General features: G+C 39.2%; 1 protein-coding gene and 1 long non-coding RNA gene across 2 annotated transcripts; one reads left to right on the top strand and one right to left on the bottom strand.

Moving 5' to 3' along the window:
- Nucleotides 1–8,314: 8,314 nt before the first annotated feature.
- LOC106385162 lies at nucleotides 8,315–9,825 on the bottom strand. Its single transcript, XR_007328797.1, has 4 exons — nucleotides 9,581–9,825; nucleotides 9,261–9,488; nucleotides 8,973–9,164; nucleotides 8,315–8,884 (listed from the first exon to the last, which is right to left on the bottom strand). It is a non-coding gene; the product is annotated as an uncharacterized LOC106385162 (long non-coding RNA).
- A 1,472-nt stretch (nucleotides 9,826–11,297) lies between these two features.
- On the top strand, nucleotides 11,298–12,191 carry LOC106383388. The gene has a single exon (XM_013823498.2). It carries the CDS (start codon nucleotides 11,298–11,300, stop codon nucleotides 12,189–12,191), a length of 894 nt encoding a protein of 297 aa, XP_013678952.1.
- The last annotated feature ends 8,378 nt before the right edge of the window (nucleotides 12,192–20,569 follow it).

Here is a 20,569-nt window from a genome sequence, read left to right as displayed (position 1 = left end):
AAGACACTTAATAAGGGTTATATAGGTGTTATTCAAACGGCAAAACGTTGTTTTCGGTTTAAAAACCCTATTTCCTCCTCGGAATTTCCTCGGATTATTCCGAGGGAACTCCGAGGAAACCCTCTTCTTCCTCGAATTTTCCTCGGAATATTCCGAGGAAATTCCGACGAACTAGTGTTTGGGGTTTCAAAACGTAATTTTTTTAAAAAAAACGCATCGATCGATGCGTTTTTGAACAAAAACAAATCGATCGATTACTAAGATGGCCCGGGCCGTAAGATTGTGATCGATCGATGAGAGTATCCCATCGATCTATCGACAATCTGAATTGTTCCTCGGAATTTCCTCGGAAAATCTTGTATGTTTTTTTAAAAATGCATCGATCGATGCGTTATAGAACAAAAACGCATCGATCGATTACTAGGATGGACCGGGCCGTAAGATTGTGATCGATCGATGAGATTACCCATCGATCTATCGACAATCTGAATTGTTCCTCGGAATTTCATCGGAAAATCTTGTATGTTTTTTTTAAAATGCATCGATCGATGCGTTATAGAACAAAAACGCATCGATCGATTACTAGGATGGACGGGGCCGTAAGATTGTGATCGATCGATGAGAGTAACCCATCGATCTATCGACAATCTGAATTGTTCCTCGGAATTTCCTCGGAAAATCTTGTATGTTTTTTTAAAAATGCATCGATCGATGCGTTATAGAACAAAACGCATCGATCGATTACTAGGATGGACCGGGCCGTAAGATTGTGATCGATCGATGAGAGTATCCCATCGATCGATCGACAATCTGAATTGTTCCTCGAATTGTCAATTTCCTCGGAAAATCTTGTATGTTTTTTAAACGCATCGATCGATGCGTTATAGAACAAAAACGCATCGATCGATTACCAAGATGGCCCGGGCCGTAAGATGTGATCGATCGATGCGTTATAGAAACAAAACGCATCGATCGATGCGTGTTCGGAAACAGAATTATAAGGCAAAACCCGACCTTTTTTGGATCTAAACCTTAGAACTCTCATCCCCTCCGATTTCCCCTATAATTCGCCCCCCCCCCCCTTTCTCTCTCTATAATCATCCGATTTGAACAATTTTGGGCTCTATTCCACTTGATTTTTCGAGCTCTTCCTGATTCCTACACTCGTCTTCACCCTAAGACAGGTATACTCCGCGAATCTCCACATTCTGAAATCGTGTTCTTGAGCAATTTTTTGGGTTTTGTGAATTTCTTATTTCCGTGTTGATTCCTTGATCAAATATGCATGAAACAGATGTTTAAACATGGAATAGAACACAATTGTCTGTGATCAACGAGTTTGGAACATGATTTGAGATGATTTAGGGATAGAGAATTTTTTTCAATTTCGTTTTTTTTTATCACAACTCGATTTCGCTTTTCATTTTCATGTTCAGCTTTGCCTTCTTAATTGATTATAACCATGTTGAGAGCAATGATTCTATTTTGTAGAGAATGAAGCGCACGAAAACATCAGCAAAGAAAAACACACAAGAAGCGGGTTCGTCACAGCTGGAGAAGCAAAGGCCAAAGAAGTGGGATAAGTCTGATACCACCCACTACAACAACATGAAGAAGGTAGCCGTTCCGGCTACACAACTAGCATGTCCTGAGACGATGACAATATTGGGAATCAAAGCAGACATTGAAGGACTGTTCCAGAACATGGGTCTAGGCCAACTATGCAACCTCAAGGAACCCACTTATCCGGAGTTGGTACGCCAGTTCATAGCATCCGCATACGTCACCCGTCCCGATGATAGCCATCAGGAAGGTTTTCTGGCATTCGTAGTGCAGAAAGTATACTATGAGGTATCTTTCACAGACCTCTGCGGACTATTTGGATTGAGTGCGGGGGAGAGGACATATGGTCTTTATTGGACTTCAGAGCTGTTGAACTTCTGGGAAACGATTGGCACAGGGGTTTATAGATCTTCTCAGGCAAAGGAGTCACTTATCCGGAGCCCAGTACTGAGATATGCGACACGCCTCATTGGCTCATTGCTATACGGGACAACCACAGCCGCATCAGTCACGCAATGGGAGTTGTGCCTCCTGTACCAAGGTGTGAGGCATTTGCTACCGGCATTTGGAAACTCTACATTCCCACCTGCTACTGCCTTCAACATGGGAGCGGTGCTGGCCGCAAACTTAGCAGGATACAAGGGGAAAGTAACCAAATCCAAGAGCAATGCATGTGGATTTGGTGCAGTGATTACTCGGATCCTTAGACATGTGGGTGTAGACTGTGAGAACCACCAGGTAGCACTGGACAGATCGAACAACATTGCTTGGAACTACCTGGATGTCATTTCTCTAGTAAGTAAGGAGTTCATAGCTGGTCCCCACTCGAGGATCGATCGGGATGGTCCTTACGTCTACGTATTCCAGGACCGAGCGAAGAAAACACTCTACTCTACTGCCACCTGCCTCAGATCGGCCTGACTGCTCTACTTTCAGAGGCTGCAGTTGAGTTCCTACCCCCTGCTACCGCACTAGTAGACAAGCCATCCTTCTTCACGCCAAAATATCAGACCAAAGGCAAGGGCGTGGTTGATGAAGAAGGACAAGATGAGGCTGCACAAGCCATTCCAGATGATTCACAACCCCATCAGCTACTCCCATCAGACTCCAGCCAGTACAAGCTGCAAGAGCTTCCACCGAACGCCACTTCGCGCCAGCAACAACATTGGAGAGATCAGAGCATAAAGACAAACAACGACATGCTACACAAGATCTGGGCTGCCATTTCACGTATCAGGCCGTGTCGTTGCCAAAAGGATGATGTAGTTCATCGGGACAACTCTCCATCCAGCTCTGGTTCGGGTTCGAGTGGTACACACAGGGTAAGAAAGAGGTCCAAGAGACCCAACGATGCAGGAACATCTGGAGCAGGAGACGAGGAGTAGGAGCTATCACCGGCTATTTTATTTTCTTTTCTATTCTAACGTTTTATGGTCTTATTTTCTGTTAATTTTGAACTGAGTTTTTTTTTAGGTTTCTTAATTATGAGTTCGTATTTCTTTTACATGGTTTCTTTGTTTTATTTGGTTGTGTTTTGTGTAGCTTTTAATTCGTATTCAGCTTTGCCTTGCTAGATAAACCAAATAACTATTATCCGAGGAAAGAGGTTATATCAAGTGTTCCTCGGAATTTCCTCGGTATTTCTTAAAAAAAAAAAAAATAAGTTCAATGGTAGTCTGTTTCCGAGTCATCATCACCAGATGAATCTGAATCTGGATCTTGGTGAAACTCTCCAATTACTGGTTCATCCTCTACGTGAACGACGGCTTCCTCTCCAAAGTCGGTTAAATCGACTACAAGGCCAACTCCAGCTAAATCTTCTGCTGCACTACAGTTGCCGGATGTGCTTGGTTGTAGTGGGTCTTCCAGCTCAGAACTTCCCTGAACTCGGCCTCTCGGGTTGAGTCTTGTAACAGTAACCCATGGATCATCTCTGTTCCTTACCCGGGGGTACTTGATATAACAAACCTGTAACATTTAGAAAAATTATAAATTAATACACATGATGATGAATCATTCTGAATAATTAACATTTAATTACCTGATCGGCCTGGGAAGCAAGAATGAAAGGATCATAATATTGCAGCTTTCGCCTCGAATTTACTGATGTAACACCAAATGCATCTGTTCTCACACCTCGATCTGGGGTGTTGTCGTGCCAATCACAATAGAAAACAGTACAGCGCAATCCAACCATGCCCAAATACTTGATTTCCAAAATCTCATGTATGTGTCCGTAGTATACATCATCTCCTGATGCAGAACAAACGCCAGCATCATAAGTCGTACTCGAACGTCTCCTCTTCTGAGTTGTGAATGCATATCCTCGAGTACAAAATCTCGGATATGACTTCACAACAAAGTTTGGTCCAACGACCATCTCACGTATCCAATCGTCAAATGTTTCACCTCTGGCCAAACCAGCAGACACCTATTAATAGCACATATATATATATTATATCAATAAATGTGAATTAGTATAAATATGTGATAAAATATATTTTAATTTGTTTAAAGCACTCACATAAGTAAACATCCATCCAGTAAATTCTCTCTGCTTCATTTCTTCTAGTTCGTCCTCTGTGGCGTATCTATACTCGAACCGCTTTTCTGCCATGAAAATCCTGTATATGATGACAATAATGTAATTAATTAAGATTTAAATTTCAACTTGTTAAAATAAAAATTTGTAAGCTCATTTATTTACCTCTCATATTGAAGAACGTCTTCGCAGTTGGTGAGCAAATATGTTTGCAAATGACTGCGCTCCTGCTCAGTAAGTCGACGGTCCTTTGGTTTTCCGCTAAGTCGTCCAACGTCTGTGAAAATGTCTGGAACCGTAACATGATATGTTGCCCGTTCGCCTCTATCATCATGCCGAGCAGGTCTTCTGTTTTTGGTCTGAACTTCTGCTGGAAAGTAGTACTCGGCAAAGTTTGAAGTTTCTTCATTGATCATCTGTGCGACTATAGAACCTTCCACCCTACTTAAATTTTTCACCATCTTCTTCAAATGGAACATATACCGCTCATACAGATACATCCATCTATACTGCACAGGACCACCAAGTTCCAATTCTCTTGCCAGGTGAATAACAAGATGCTCCATAACATCAAAAAATGAGGGAGGAAATATCTTCTCAAGGTTGCACTGAATCACGGCTATGTTAGTCTTCAAATTTTCAATACCTTCAAGAGTCACTGATCTCGTGCATAAATCGCGGAAGAAACCACTTATCCCTGCAATTGCTTCATGAACATTTCGTGGTAATATTTCCTTGAAGGCGAACGGAAGGAGGCGCTGCATCATTACATGGCAATCGTGGCTTTTCAAGCCAGTAAACTTTCCTTCCTTTCTGTCGATACAGTTACGCAAATTTGATGCGTAACCGTCTGGAAATTCCACATCGTTTGAAATCCAATCAAAGAACGCATCTTTTCCCGCTGCATCAAGTCGGTATATGGGAAAAGGAGCCCTACCATTCTCATCAACATGAAGTTCTGAACGAGCACATATATCGACTAAATCCAGTCTTGACTTCAAATTATCCTTTGTTTTACCTTGAACATTAAGGATCGTGTTCATGAGATTGTCAAAAAAGTTCTTCTCAATATGCATGACATCTAAATTATGCCTTAGCAGATGATCCTCCCAGTATGGCAGATCCCAGAAAATACTTTTTTTGTGCCAGTTATGTAGTTCTCCAACAGCATCTACCGGAAAACGCTCATGTCCACCGACTTCTGGCGTCCTTTCTGCACCAAAATCTCTTAGTTGTATCTTCAAATCTTTCCCACAAATTTCCGGAGGTGGACTGTCAAACACCCTCTTGTTCTTCGTAAACAAATTCCTACTCCTACGATATGGATGATCAGGTGGTAGGAATCTCCTGTGACAGTCAAACCAACACGTTTTCCTTCCGTGCTTTAGTTGGAAAGCATCAGTGTTATCTTGACAATATGGACATGATAGCCTTCCATGCGTTGTCCATCCAGACAACATACCATATGCTGGAAAATCACTTATTGTCCACATTAGTACTGCCCGCATTTGAAAGTTTTCTTTACACGAAACATCGTATGTTTCAGCACCTTGAGCCCATAGTTGTTGCAACTCATATATTAGTGGCTGAAGAAACACATCAAGTGATCTCTTAGGATGCTCTGGTCCGGGAACGAGAATCGAGAGAAACAAAAACTCTCGTCGCAAGCACAAGTTTGGGGGGAGGTTGTATGGTGTAAGAATGACGGGCCATAGAGAATACTGTCTTCCACTCTTGCCAAACGGACTGAAACCATCAGTACATAATCCAAGGTAGACATTTCTTCTCTCATACGCAAAGTCGGGATACTTTGATTGGAAATGCTTCCACGCTTTTGCATCTGAAGGATGTCTGATCTCACCATCTGTTGAGTGCTCCGCATGCCATCTCATTGGTTGCGCTGTGCGTTCAGACAGATACAACCTCTGCAACCTTTCCGTCAAAGGTAAATACCACATCCTTTTATATGGCACTGGAACTCTTCCAATTGTATCTTTATAACGAGGCTTTCCACAAAATTTGCATGTAACCCGCTGTTCATCCACCCTCCAATAAATCATGCAGTTGTCGCTGCATACATCTATTACCTGATACGATAAACCAAGACCAGCTACGAGTTTCTGAACCTCGTAGTATGAACCAGGAGCTACATTATCCTCGGGTAGAATACCTTTTACAAAATCAGCAATCGCATCCACACAGTCTTCAGCCAAATTATAATCTGTTTTAATGCCCATCAATCTTGTAGCAGATGATAAAGCTGAATGACCATCTCTGCAACCTTCGTACAATGGTTGCTTTCCAGCATCCAACATATCATAAAATCTCCTAGCTTCTGCATTGGGTAAATCTTCCCCTCTAAAATGATCATTTACCATCTGCTCAGTACCTACACCATAATCTACATCCGTTCTAATTGGTTCTTCTAATCTAACCGCTGGCTGAGGTTCACTAGTACTACCATGTTCATAATCAGTTTCCCCATGATGATACCAAATTTTGTAACTTCGTGTAAACCCACTCAAATATAGATGAGTCCAAACATCCCACTCTTTAATAACCTTTCTATTTTTACAATTAGAGCAAGGACATCTTAACATACCTGTTTTTGCTTCCGGTTGTCGGTGAACTAACCCCATGAATTCAGTTATACCTCGTTGGTATTCTTCCGTAAGCAATCTCGTGTTCGGATCCAAATGAGGTCGATCGATCCAAGAACGAAAATAATTTGAAGAAGACATATTTTTTATGAATCAAATTCGTGTGTAAATAGAGTAAGAGGGAGGATGAAGATATGAAGTGAATGAAGAGGAAGAGGAGTGCTTGTATTTATAGTTTAAATCCTGCCGACATACCGAGGAAATTCCGACGGAATTCCGACGGACAAAACTAGTTCGTCGGAATTTCCTCGGAATTTTGTAAAATCCCCCAACGGCTCTCCAACGGCTATAATATTTCCTCGGAATTCATCGGTTTTTTCCGAGGAAACCCAATTTTGTGTTTCCTCGGAATTTCCTCGGAAATTCCTCGGTATATTCCGAGGATTTCATTTTCCGTCGGAATGTCCGTCAGAATATCGCTGTTTTCTTGTAGTGTATCTTTGTTGATGTGTCAAGCTCTCATGCATTCACAGCTTAGTTATAAAAATATCATTTAATTACTAGATAACTAGGATTGGCCCGGGCTACGCCCGGGTTTTTTATTTAAATTTTAGTTTAAATTAGATATTTTATATGTTATTTTGATATATAAATATTATAATCTATTATAAAAATTATAAGTAGTTAGACAATTATAAAATTAGTTTTCATTATTTATTGTTTTTTGTCTTATGAATTTCAAAAATTTTAATATCCAAATTTTGTATGTCATAGACTATTAGTATGTGTTTATGTGTTATATAAAGAATTGTTGTGTGTGGCGCTCGTCTCGACTTTTTAACTATTCAATTTGATTTCAAAGTTCAGGAAACGGCGTGCGGTGCTATTTTGCTTTATTTAAGAGTGTTGATATTTTAATGATAGTAATATGTATGATATTTTTACTGTTTGATTCATGAAATATTGTAACTTTTTTCTAAGAAATTGTATTCTGATTATGTATTAATCATTTTGATTGTTATTTTCCATTATTTTTTTGGTAATAAGTTGAGTTTACTAAATTATTTTTGTCGACTAAATTTTCACCAAACTCAAGTTACATTAATTATCTTTACATTTGTTGTGTCTTATTATTTTATTTTTAAATTATTTTTTGTAAAATATTGTTTGGTTATATATTACTCATTGTTTGTTGTTTAAATCATTTTTTTGTTAATTATTCTAAGTTTGATCTTATTTACCTAAAATGGAAAAAAAATTAGTGTGTGAATTTTTTTTCCTTAAGTTTGACAAAACGTAAAGGAAAACAATATGATAGTAGATTTTTCTCCTTTCCAAACTTATAGACTTCTCGATTTATTTTGAATATATTTAAATATTGTGTAATTTTTCCTAAACTGTTAAATCTTTATTAAACTTTTCATTAAACACACGAAAAAACTCTTCATTAAACTCAAGTTATATTACGTAGCATCATTACATTTTAAGTAATCTATTTTTATATCTTATTAGTTCTTTGTTTTTAAATTATTTTCATTATGTAATAATTGTTAGTTATTTTTATATCATTTCTTATTCTAGATAGACAACGATTTGTGTTTGTTTAAGATGACAATAAATCGTTAATTTGTTATTAGATAAAATCAACTCATCAACATTAACATTGCCAAAAAAAAGAGAATAATATTAACACTCGACCCGATAACCCTAACGGAAGCTCCATCTCCCCGAGGCTGCCATGCATCCGGTGGGTCCCCGAGGTTACACCTTTCACCTTCTCAGCACCACAATTGGTAGCATAACAGACGCGATCCCGTTACAATGATTGCAGTGAGGAGTGGCTGATTTTTTTATAGCTAACTATACATTTTTAACCTGAATTGCGGAAAAAGGGTTTAATCACAACTGCAAACATAATAGTTTTTTACATATTTAAATTTAATAAAACCCAACTTATACAACAGGAAAACACAGTACTTGCTTGTGAAGGACGTACCTGCAGTTCACAATTCATATTCATCAGTAAGAAAAATATGCAAAAACAGAGAGTTCAAAAATAGTTTGGATAAAGTTAAAGATAGATATCACAGTAAATGTTGCAGATATTGTTGTTGCTCCAGGCATTAAATATCACAGTAAATAAAAAATAATGTGATCGGAATTTTGTTATTGCTCTCAACTGCATCAACAAATAAGAAGCTTGAAGATTAAGGCAGAGTTACTCAGAAGCAGTCTGAAGTGATAATTGCTTCTGTAAGACTACGTACCTTTTGAATAAGCTCGTTGTGGAGCAGTACTTTTGCAACACTTGCTTATGTTTTCTCTGCAGTTCTTGTTTTCCACTTTAAGTTGGTTTGCTCGACCTTCTAGGGTATATGCTTCCTCCTTAGCTGCTGATACTCTTGTGCATTCTCTGCCTCTCCTTCTCGAGCAACTTGCTTAACTGGCCCTGGTCTGCTCTAAGACATGAAATTTTGATAGGTGAACCGGGTAAGCTAGAGTTTAGAGAAAATATGTGACAGTGACGTAGAGCAGGGTCAAGGATCGTAGATAACCTGGGCCTCTAGAACAATGATCCTTGATAAAGTTTGAGAGAGGCGTTCATTCACAGATCGCTCTAGCTATTTAGCTGTGGCATCTTTAGTTTCTTCTTCCTGAATATTCGTAGAAGTTGAACACAAAAATGAGAGTAGAAAAATAAATCATTGAAAAAGCCCTATACTACAGTGATTTTCAAAATAGTTTAGAAGATGAACGGTGATGGATCCCTGGATAAGAGTGGACTGCAAAAAAATGTTTCAGAGTTAGTGAGAATTTAGGATCACAATAGGAATAACAACTTCTGAAATGGTGATTTTAAATTTAGTAAGACAACCTTCTCATCTAGCAGCAGCAAGTCAAAACCATGACCTCCCCCACCTTTCTCCACTCTCCACTCTCCAGCCTCCCATTAGCAAGATGAGGCGCCACAATAGTTTGCCTACAACAACCAGACTTCAGCTCAGAAATAAATAGTTCAGAATTAGCCATCCTCGTAACAATGATTTTAAAAAAATAAAGCAAAGAAGTCAAGGAAGCGATGATATTAGTAGATGCTTTCATCCCTATTTATAGGAAGAAAAGATCAGAAACCTAGGGGAGGTGATGAAGGGAAATTAAAGAGACGTAGTGGATTTCGTGGACTGGAGGAAATAATGAGAAGAGTTATTACTTGGTGTGAATGCAGAGTGAAGCGTTTCAGTGGAGGTTTTGCAGAGTCGGCGAGAGTTAAGTAGGTAAATGATTCGACAACGATGGTAAAAGATGGGGTAGGAGTGGTTAAGACGTTTTGGGCTTAGAATATGTAGCCTTAGCTGATCAATAATGTCTAAATAATTAATCTAACGCTCATTCGTAGTCAGCCCAAAACGCTTATGAAACTTTTTAAATCAGTGCCAAGTACATGTCAAGCCCTCACCAAAACAAACCAATTTATAATTCATTGTCGAGCCCTCCTCACCTTAAAAGCCCATCACGATATAAGCCCATCAAACACCATAGAAAATGAAACGGTGAGTTTCAAATGACCGGGACACATGTCACGCATACAGAAGCCGACTTTCTGACCTGTCCGCCTACGTGGCAGCACCATGAGGGAATAAACTCTTTTTATAATAATAATAGATTACAGAAAATACCACTGCTTAACATTATTTTGTCTGACCTAATTCATTTACACATTATTCTATCATTTTTACACAACTCTCAGTTTTTACAGCATTTAAACGGAAAATGTATTAATAAGCTTGTGGCCTTTACTAGTGTTAGAGAATCACTTGCAAATTTTACTTGGGAAATTTGCTAATATGAAACTAAATCTCTAAAGTATTGTCTCCTTAGAACTAAATTAACTTTTGACACATTTGGACATTGACTACCCTTTTTGTATATAAAAATTCATATTATTTTTTTTACAAAGGAAAAAAATATGGAAAAATAGTTAACTTAGAAAAGCATGTGCATGTGAGAAAAATATTTTTGACATCAAAAGATGTTTACATAATGATTTGAAAAATTGGCTAAATGTGCTAGTTAACCATATCTACCATCTACGGTGGTTTAGAATATGTAATCTGAAAGAAACACAATGTTCTAAAGTATGTAGGCTGCACATTATAACGGAAACGTATTCAACTACTAAGGTAGAATATGAAGTTCACGATTTCTTCTATGCTCTATATTTCAGGTAGATTTAAAACACTAAACAATGTCATCTCATCAACCACGCTAGAAAATATAATCTAAATCTTTCCTTTTTATAAACCACGCCAGAAAATACAATCTACAACATGTCTTTATATCTACTACAGTAGTATATTACATCCTATTTATTATTATATTTTCTAAATTGGTAGAATGCAAGTTCTATAACGGTTAGTAAACAAAATCCGGAAATCTTGCTAAAAACGGTTATGAAATATTCTCTAAATCTTTTAAATATTTTGTTTTCCTTTTTTAATTGTTATTTTTCCTAAATTGTGGTCTTCTTCATCGTTGTCTATCACGATTTCTTCTTCTTTTTTCTTCTTCTCTATTTTTTTCCTATCTAAACTATGGATTCACAAGAAGAGGTTGAATGGTGTGACAAAGAGAAGAGGAATGGAAATGATGTGCGATTTTCTTTGGTGGATTTTGTGAAGGAGGGTCAACATTTTATTTCGAAAACACTTTTGAAGGCAGCATTCGAAATATGTGCAATGAAACATAATTTCGACTATAAGCTTGTCAAATCGGATAAAAAAGTGTGGTACATTCATTGCGCAGATGATGATTGCAGCTGGCGTGTTCGTGCAGAGGGCTTACCTGGTTCATCTTATTTTATCATCAAAAAGTATGTACCCAATCATTCATGTGCTCTATCCAAAAGGAAGGGTTCTGTTCGGACAGCTTCAGCAAAAACAATTGGTACTCTGATTATGCATATGTATGAAACTACTAAAGAAGGGCCGAGATCTAATGATATAGTCCAGTATATGCGTTCAGAACATGGAGTTGAGATATCCTATTCTTTGGCATGGGATGCACGTGAGTATGCAATCAACAAAGTGAAAGGCCTTCCAGAGGAAGCCTATGAAAAAATTCCTAAATACTTGCACATGATGAGGGAAGCTAATCCAGGGTCACACACGTCTTATGAAAGGGATTCTAAAGGGAGATTCAGATTCCTCTTCATCTCCTTTGGTCAGAGTCTTCGCGGTTTCTATGTTGCAATTCGGAAAGTTATTGTTGTGGATGGGACGTTCTTGAAGAGCAAATACAAAGGGGTATTACTGGTTGCTACTGCATTAGATGGAAACTCAAATTTATATCCTATTGCATTTGGAGTTGTCGACTCAGAGAACGACCTTGCGTGGAACTGGTTTATGAGACAACTTAATGCGGTCATTGCTGACGAGCATAGTTTAGCTTTTGTGTCTGATAGGAATTCCTCGATTGCCGACTCTTAGAAGACTGAACGGCTTTGACAATTCGAGGGATGAGAACTACAAATGGCTCCACTGCACCGGGGTGTCTCAGTCCCTCATAGTCAAAGACCTCTATCGACCGAGTAACAAAGTTGACGCACATAGAGATCCAGTGCTTACCGACATTTAGGGGCACATACATGCGGTTAACATCAAGATCCCACATTAGTCTTGTTCATCCGTGTGCTGGAAGTTCACCAATGTCGTACTGTTGTAGCAGTCCTGTTACTTTGAATTTTTTCTTGTCCTTCTTATACTCGTTGTAAGAGTTTGTAATTTGATTACTGAACAAGCACGTCATGAAGGTTACTTTATTTGGAAACCATTGCCGCATTGAAGTCCTCTCAGTGAATAACCACATCATACCATCAATTTCCTGCATAATTTGATAAAAGACTGTAAGTTTGTGTACACAAAATAAAAAGCAACAAGTTAATAACTCACCTTATTCAGGAGCCACTCTGAAGGTCCCACGACACGAGATACTAACTCATTTGTGAGCATAGATGGTCCAATTTTTAGTTCTCTACATTACAAAATTCAGTATCAAAATGGTAGAATTGTAAAAAAAATTTAAAAATGTAAACTTACTTGAAAGTTTTGGTCCAGTCAACAAGTTTGGCCCATAATTCCTCAAGGACAAACACTAGTGAGTAATCGGGATCATGTATCCGGTCCTCATGTGAGTCCACGTCTTTCAGAGTAGGTAGTCTCCAATCCGCAGGCTTAAATGAAGACAGTGGAGTGGCAAAGTCAGCTGGTTCATCACCATCCATATGTTGTGAAGGATCAAAACCTTTAACATGAGATGCTTGAGAAAGGTTTCCCATGGCTTCTTGTAAAGAGTCTTGGGTCCCCTTATCTACACATCTCGATGATTTGGTCAAATTCTTCAAAAAATCGATCATTTCATTTTCATCAGTTTGAACATCCTGTTAATAAAAACAAGCATAACATTAATACTAAAAAAGACAGCCCATAGCAAAATATAGAAAAGTACATTACAAAATAGTCAATCCCACAAGTCATCATCATTAGTTCATACAAGCCGATATATAACATATCACAATACAAGGACATTACAACAAAAGATAATTCATCCTACGTATTACAAAAGAGTCGACATAGCAAAATACATAGAGAAGTATATTACAGTGCTTCATTTTTTGGTTACCTCACTTACTGGCCGAGGGCTACGACGAACCGGAAGAGGATCCACATTTGCAGATGCCTTGCCTTTTCCCTTTGCTGCGGGAGGACCCGTACTATGAGATGATGGTCCTTGGTCTTTCCCAAGTTTTGCTGAAGGAGACAGAATCTCAGATGCGTTGCCTTTTCCCACTGTATCCGATAGACCCTTAATCTGAGAGACTTGTTCCTTGAGTTGAGCCACCTCATTGGCAACGTTGTCAAAACGCTCATGGATGTCCTTCTGCACCACTTCCTTAAAAGAGTTGAAAGAAGCGGTGAACAAACCTTCAATGAAGGTCTTCATTTCACAAGGGACACCACTGTTGTGTTCAGCCGCACGTTGACAAAGCAGTTGTTTCTTTCGAGACTCGGCACCAGGATCAATTAGCTTGCGCTTGCCTCTTTTCGCAGCAACAGCCGGTTCCCCTGCAACAACAGTCGGTTCCTCTGCAACAACAGACGGTTCCTCTGCAACATCAGCCGGTTCATCTTGTTCTGAATCAGAAAGGTCCATATGTGCAGGGAAAGACTCAACTTCCCAATCGAAATGCGTCCAATCTTGTTTGGCATTGATCAATTCAACAATACGACCAACTCTTTCGTCCTTCTTTTCATCTTCCCTAAGGAACCACTACAAGAAAACAGCGACATACCGAGGGAAAAAATCGTCGGTATGTCGGCGGAATAACGTTATTCCGACGACATAACGACGAAACAAGTCCTCGGAAATTCATTTTTCCTCGAAAATCCCTCGGAAATTTCCAACGGAATTCCGAGGAAACTCCGAGGACCACCAGTTCGTCGGAAAGATCCTCGGAATATACCGAGGGAGAACTTCCTGGGGATATTTCGATGGATTTTCCGATGGTCCAATCCTCGGAAGTTCCGACGAAATGTTCCTCAGAATTTTCATCGGGAATTTCCGAGGAACGGAGCCCTCGGAAAATTCCGAGGAAGGAGTCCCTCGGTATATTCCGACGACTTATTCCGAGGAATTGTTCGTCGGAAATTTCCGAGGGTTCATTTCCTCAGAATTTCAAAAAAAATTAATTTTTTTTTTAAAAAAAAAAATGTTTGAAATTTAAATTCGAAAATATAAAATTAAAATTAAAATTGAAAACATATTAGATAATATTCAAAGTTGTACAAATAAAAATAAAACATTCTGAGTTTTTGAAAAAAAAAAAAACTACGGGTCTTGCACGTTCGGGAACACCTCGTTCGGGTACATCCTCTGTATCATCTCCATCATTTGCTGGTTCAGCCTCTTCTGTGCCTCATAGCCCGCCTGTTGAGCCGCCATCTGGGTCTCCAACAAAGATATGCGATCATCCTTGTCTTTCAACTGAGCCGTAAGTACTTCTGGGTCAACAAAGGGCGGTGGTGCAGAAGAAGGAGGAACCGACCGGGGGCGACGACCCAAACCGACCAAACGTCCCTTCTTCTTTGGAACCGACTGAAATAGAAAATAGCCAAATTTAAATAATATAAAAAGATGATAAAATAAAAATCAAGAAATAAATGAATTGAACTTTAAAAAAAAAAACTTACCGATTCAACGATTTCGTTGATTCGAAACCGGGACAAGTTGGTCGGAGCCGTCGAATCGTCATCGTCGGTTTGAAGCTGAGACACTTCGTCTTGCACCAGAGTTTGGACCAGGGTGACCACTTCCCTCACAAGACCATCATCAATATGGTCGGTCTTCTTGTTGGTATACGCCCTCTTCATTAGGGCGAGATCATCAACCGGCTCGCCATCATTTTCTTCCGCCTTGAAAAAAACATAAATTAAACAAACATTAGAAATTAGAAGAATTGCACAAAAAAAAAAAAATTCAAAACTTAAATAATTGAAGAAAAAGCGGCTGAACTTACCATGCGATCCCCTAGAGTGGCAATAGATTGAGCACCCAAGTTATGCTTGAAGACGCCCTTCCCTTTACGGTCGCTCCTGCGGTTGGTGGAGTTGGTGGAAGAAGTTTATTTCGTCTCTTCCTTATCCCAATGCACACACAACTCCATCCAGACCGTGTTGTTCATCGACTTTGGGACCTTTTAATAAAAAAAAAATAGTTTTATAAATAAAAAAATTGTTTAATAAATTAAAAACAACCTTGTTGATTTCCCACTTCTTCTTCCACTCGTGGATCTGCTTCCCATAGTTGTCCATAACTTTATGGACGAAGTGGTGATAGATAAAGAGCGTATCATCAGAATTCCAGTTGAATTCTTGCTGAAAAGAAAAACACAATTAGTAGAAAATTTATATTAAAGATTAAAAATATAAGTAAAAAATTAGAATACTTACCGCAAACTGACGAAACCACAGATGCTGCTTGTCGGTAGGGAAGTCAGTGAAAGTCGGATGTCCCTTGTCGAGGGCCGAGTACATCATACGGTTGATCCAGTTCCCGGATCGGTTGAACCTAATAAAAAGAACAAATTATTAATATTGAATCAAATTTTAATGAAAAAAAATACGTTTAATTACCATGTTTGACCCCGTCCTTGTGGATACGGAGTGAGATAGGGAAGATGGTCACGACCGGACTGTCGAACCAACTCCGCAACACTCATCACTCCCGGAGGACCCGAAGGAGCAGGAGCGGGTGCAGCAGCGGGAGCGAGAGGAGCATGAGCGGGTGCAGCAGCGGGAGCGAGAGGAGCATGAGCGGGTGCAGCAGAGTGAGATGTATGGTAGGAGCTGTGGAGCGAAGCGGAATCGTGAATCTGGCTGGAATCCCGAGACTGGCTCCCCGTACCACCACGACCACGACGCTGTCGAGGCCGGGTCTGATCATCATTAGACCTATAAATTAAAAAAAACATATTTAAAAATTAGTTCTAATAAACAAAAAATGGTTTTAATAAATAAAAAATAGTTTAATAATTACAAAAAATAGTTTTAATAATATTAAAAATGTTTCATAAATATAGAAATTTATATTATATATATATATATTTTTTTTTTTTAAATCCCAAATAATAGTTTTTAATCTCTAAAAAAGTTTTATAGATATTAAAAATGTTTAATAAATATATAAAAATAGTTCTAATAGTTTAGACAGAAGTACAAAGGAACGAATATTTTTACTAGATGGAATAAATGGTATAATTGTCTATGATTGCATGGTTATAAGATTTGACCGCCATGCACTAATTTTGGGTCATACGATCATGATGGTGATGGAGATATTGGAAGGGATTATTTGGGTGATATCAAAGGTATTGTGGCGGGTGCGTTTTCAGGGTATCTTTAAACCCACATCAAGAAGCTCTAGAGAGCCAATTCACAGTTTATATAATGAGAGTACTTAGTTGGAATTGCCGAGGAATGGGAAGTAAATGGACTATAAGTTATCTAAGGAAAATATGGCATAAACATAAACCATATTTTTTATTCTTATCGGAAACCAAGCAAGAGTTTGAGTTCGTTCAAGGATTTCAAGACCATTTTGGATTTGATAATTTAGTCACGGTTGATCCAGTAGGGCGGAGTGGTGGGCTGGCGCTATACTATAACAACGATTACCAGGTTAAGGTGTTATATTCAAATAACCGAATGATGGATGTGGAAGCAGTGGCTCTGGGAAAGATGATCTTTTTAACATTTGTGTACGGGGATCCAGTGCCAGATTTGAGGGAGCAGGTGTTGGAACGTTTGACTAGATATGGACTAGCGAGATCAGAACGTTGGTTTATTATTGGGGATCTAAATGAGATCACAGGAAACCATGAAAAGGAGGGAGGATCTCTGAGAAGTGCCGCATCATTTGTCCCTTTTAATAATATGATTAGGAACACTGGTTTACTGGAGTTTCCTGCAAAAGGAAATAAATTGTCATGGCGAGGGCGACGAGGTAAAGGAAAAGGGGCAGTGACGGTAAGATGCCGACTAGATCGCGCACTAGCGAATGAGGAGTGGCACACGCTATTTCCATGTTCCCATACTGAATATCTGAATATGGTGGCATCAGATCATCATCCACTGATGGCTTATCTGGAAGATAAGATTGTTAGACGAAGAGGTCAATTTCGATTTGACAAACGATGGGTTGGTAAGGAAGGCCTAATGGAATCAATTACGATGGATTGGGCGGAACATAACGAAGATAGGAGAAATGGATTAGTGGAAAAGATTAGTAATTGTCGCCAAGCCATTTCAAAATGGCGGAAAAATAATCCACCCTTTGGGAAGGAAAAAATTGCGGATTTACAAAAGGCTCTAGAGGAGGTACAAAATGATGATACTAGGTCGCAAGAGGAGATTTTGGAAGTTTCCAGAAAGTTGCAAGAGGCATATAAGGATGAAGAGGAGTATTGGCATCAGAAAAGTAGGAACATGTGGTATTCATCAGGGGATCTCAATACGAAATTCTACCATGCTCTAACTAAGCAACAGAGGGTGCGCAATAGGATTGTTGGACTTCATGATGCAGCTGGAAATTGGATTACGGACGATAATGGGGTGGAAAAAGTAGCAGTTGATTATTTCGAAGAGCTATTTAGTACCACCTCTCCATCAGTGTTTGATGATTTTCTATCCGACATAACACCGGGGATTATGCCTCAAATGAATCAATGGCTATTGCGGCTGGCGACTGAGGAAGAGGTAAGAGAGGCTCTCTTTATGATGCATCCGGAGAAGGCACCAGGGCCTGATGGCATGACAGCTCTGTTCTTCCAACATTCATGGCATATTATTAAGGGTGATCTGGTGGAAATGGTGAATAACTTCCTGATAACGGGAGAAATGGATTCAAGGTTAAATATAACGCATATCTGTATGATTCCAAAGACAGAACGACCTACGAAGATGACGGAATTACGGCCAATCAGTTTATGTAATGTTGGGTATAAAATAATTTCAAAAGTGTTATGTCAGAGGTTGAAGATCTATTTACCTTCTTTAGTCTCGGAGACTCAATCGGCATTTGTGGCAGGGCGTTTGATATCTGACAATATTCTTATTGTTCAGGAGATGTTTCATGGATTACGAACTAACAAAGCATGTAAAGGAAAGTATATGGCGGTTAAAACGGATATGAGTAAAGCTTATGATAGGATTGAATGGGAATTCATAAAGGCATTATTGCAGAAGATGGGTTTCCACCAACATTGGATTAAATTGATGATGGAGTGTATATCATCGGTTCAATATATGATTCTCCTAAATGGTCATCCAAGAGGGCTTATTGTGCCACAAAGAGGGTTACGACAGGGAGATCCGTTATCTCCTTATTTATTTATTCTATGCACTGAGGCTCTGAGTGCCAATATTCGCAAGGCGGGAAGAGAGAAGAAGTTAACAGGAATTAAGGTTGCCAGAGCATGTCCATCGATTTCCCATCTGTTTTTTGCGGATGATAGTTTGTTCTTTTGTAAAGCTCAAAGAGAGGAATGTCTTACTATTCTCAGGATTTTTAAGGAATATGAGGTGGTTTCTGGCCAGCTGATAAAGTTTGAAAAATCTTCAATTCAATTTGGACATAAAATTGAAGAAGCGCGGAGACAGGAGTTAAGGGATATTTTGGGTATACAGAATTTGGGAGGAATGGGATCTTACTTAGGATTACCGGAAAATCTTGGAGGCTCTAAGGTTCAAGTGTTTGGTTTTGTTCAGGATCGTTTAAATAATAGGGTAAATGGATGGACTTTTAAATTCTTCACAAAAGGAGTAAAGGAGGTGATCATCAAATCAGTGATTACGGCATTGCCGAATCACACGATGTCTTGTTATCGCTTACCTAAGGCCACAGCGAAAAAATTGACGAGTGCAGTAGCACAATTTTGGTGGAGTCCTGGAGGTAGTACAAGAGGACTACATTGGAAATCCTGGGACAAGGTATGTGTCAGTAAGGAAGAAGGGGGATTAGGTTTTAAGGATATAACTGATTTCAATACAGCAATGCTTGGTAAGCAGTTATGGAGGCTAATAGAAAAGCCACACACGTTATTTTCCCGGGTCTTTAAGGGTAGGTATTTTAGGAATGCCTCACCTCTTGAACCGATTCGATCATACTCTCCGTCATACGGCTGGAGAAGTATTGTCTCTGCTAGATCTCTGGTAAGCAAAAGACTAATCAAAAGGGTGGGAACATGATCTTCTATATCAGTATGGAACGATCCTTGGCTCCCAACCACTCGCCCGAGACCAGCCAATAAAAATCAACACAATTTGTTTCCCGACCTTACAGTGGACTCCCTTATTTACTCCACTTCGCGAAGATGGAACTCGCAGGTTCTTCGGACTTTGGTGGATCCACAGGATGTGAAAATCATAGAAAGTATTCCATTGAGCAGAAACCAGATGGCAGATAGGGATGGATGGCATTTTACAAATAATGGAAAATTCACGGTAAAATCAGGTTATCAAGTGGAGAGGATTTACCCGGATAGGGATAGATTATTGTTATTCATTGGCCCTTCAGTTGATGTTATAAAGGCTTTTTGCTGGAAAATAAGGTGCCCACCAAAGATAAAACATTTTCTTTGGCAACTGATCTCAGGATGTGTAGCAGTTAAGAAGAATTTGCAGGCACGATGGATGCAAGGGGATATAAGCTGTGCAAGATGTGGAGCGGACGAGGAATCGATTAACCATGTGTTTTTTGAGTGTCCTCCAGCTATTCAGGTGTGGGCTCTGTCCAAGATTCCAACAAATCCAGCTATTTTCCCGACAGACTCTTTATTTACAAATATGGATCATCTATTCTGGAGAGTCGCTCCACCGATGGAGGATCATCAATTTGCTTGGATACTTTGGTACATTTGGAAAGGAAGAAATAATAAAGTTTTTAGTAATCTGGATATAGATCCTAGGGATACTCTTAATTTGGCTGAGATGGAATCAATCATATGGGCTGAGGCACAGTTGATGAAGGATCAGAAGATGGGAACAGAGACTCAGGATACGCTTCCTCAGTCAATCACAGGCAGATGGTGTTTTACAGATGGATCATGGAAAGAGGAGGATATGTTCTCTGGACAGGGCTGGTTCAGTACCTTACCTGGATTTGAGGGCCTAATGGGAGCTAGGAACGTAAGAGCGTCTCTCTCTCCTTTACATGCAGAGTTCAAGGCGTTACTTTGGGCAATGGAATGTATGAGGAACTTAAGAGAATTCCAAGTTACGTTTGCAAAGGATTGTTCTCAATTGGTGAAGAT

Source organism: Brassica napus, chromosome C9, assembly GCF_020379485.1.
Source record: "Brassica napus cultivar Da-Ae chromosome C9, Da-Ae, whole genome shotgun sequence".
Classification (NCBI taxonomy): Eukaryota; Viridiplantae; Streptophyta; class Magnoliopsida; order Brassicales; family Brassicaceae; genus Brassica; species Brassica napus.
Note: the sequence above shows the minus strand (reverse complement) of the source record. Positions and strands in the feature narration are given on the sequence as shown.

Excerpts from the sequence above, each read along its gene's own strand:
- LOC106383388 (XM_013823498.2), top strand. The coding sequence starts at position 11,298 with ATGGATTCACAAGAAGAGGTTGAATGGTGTGACAAAGAGAAGAGGAAT.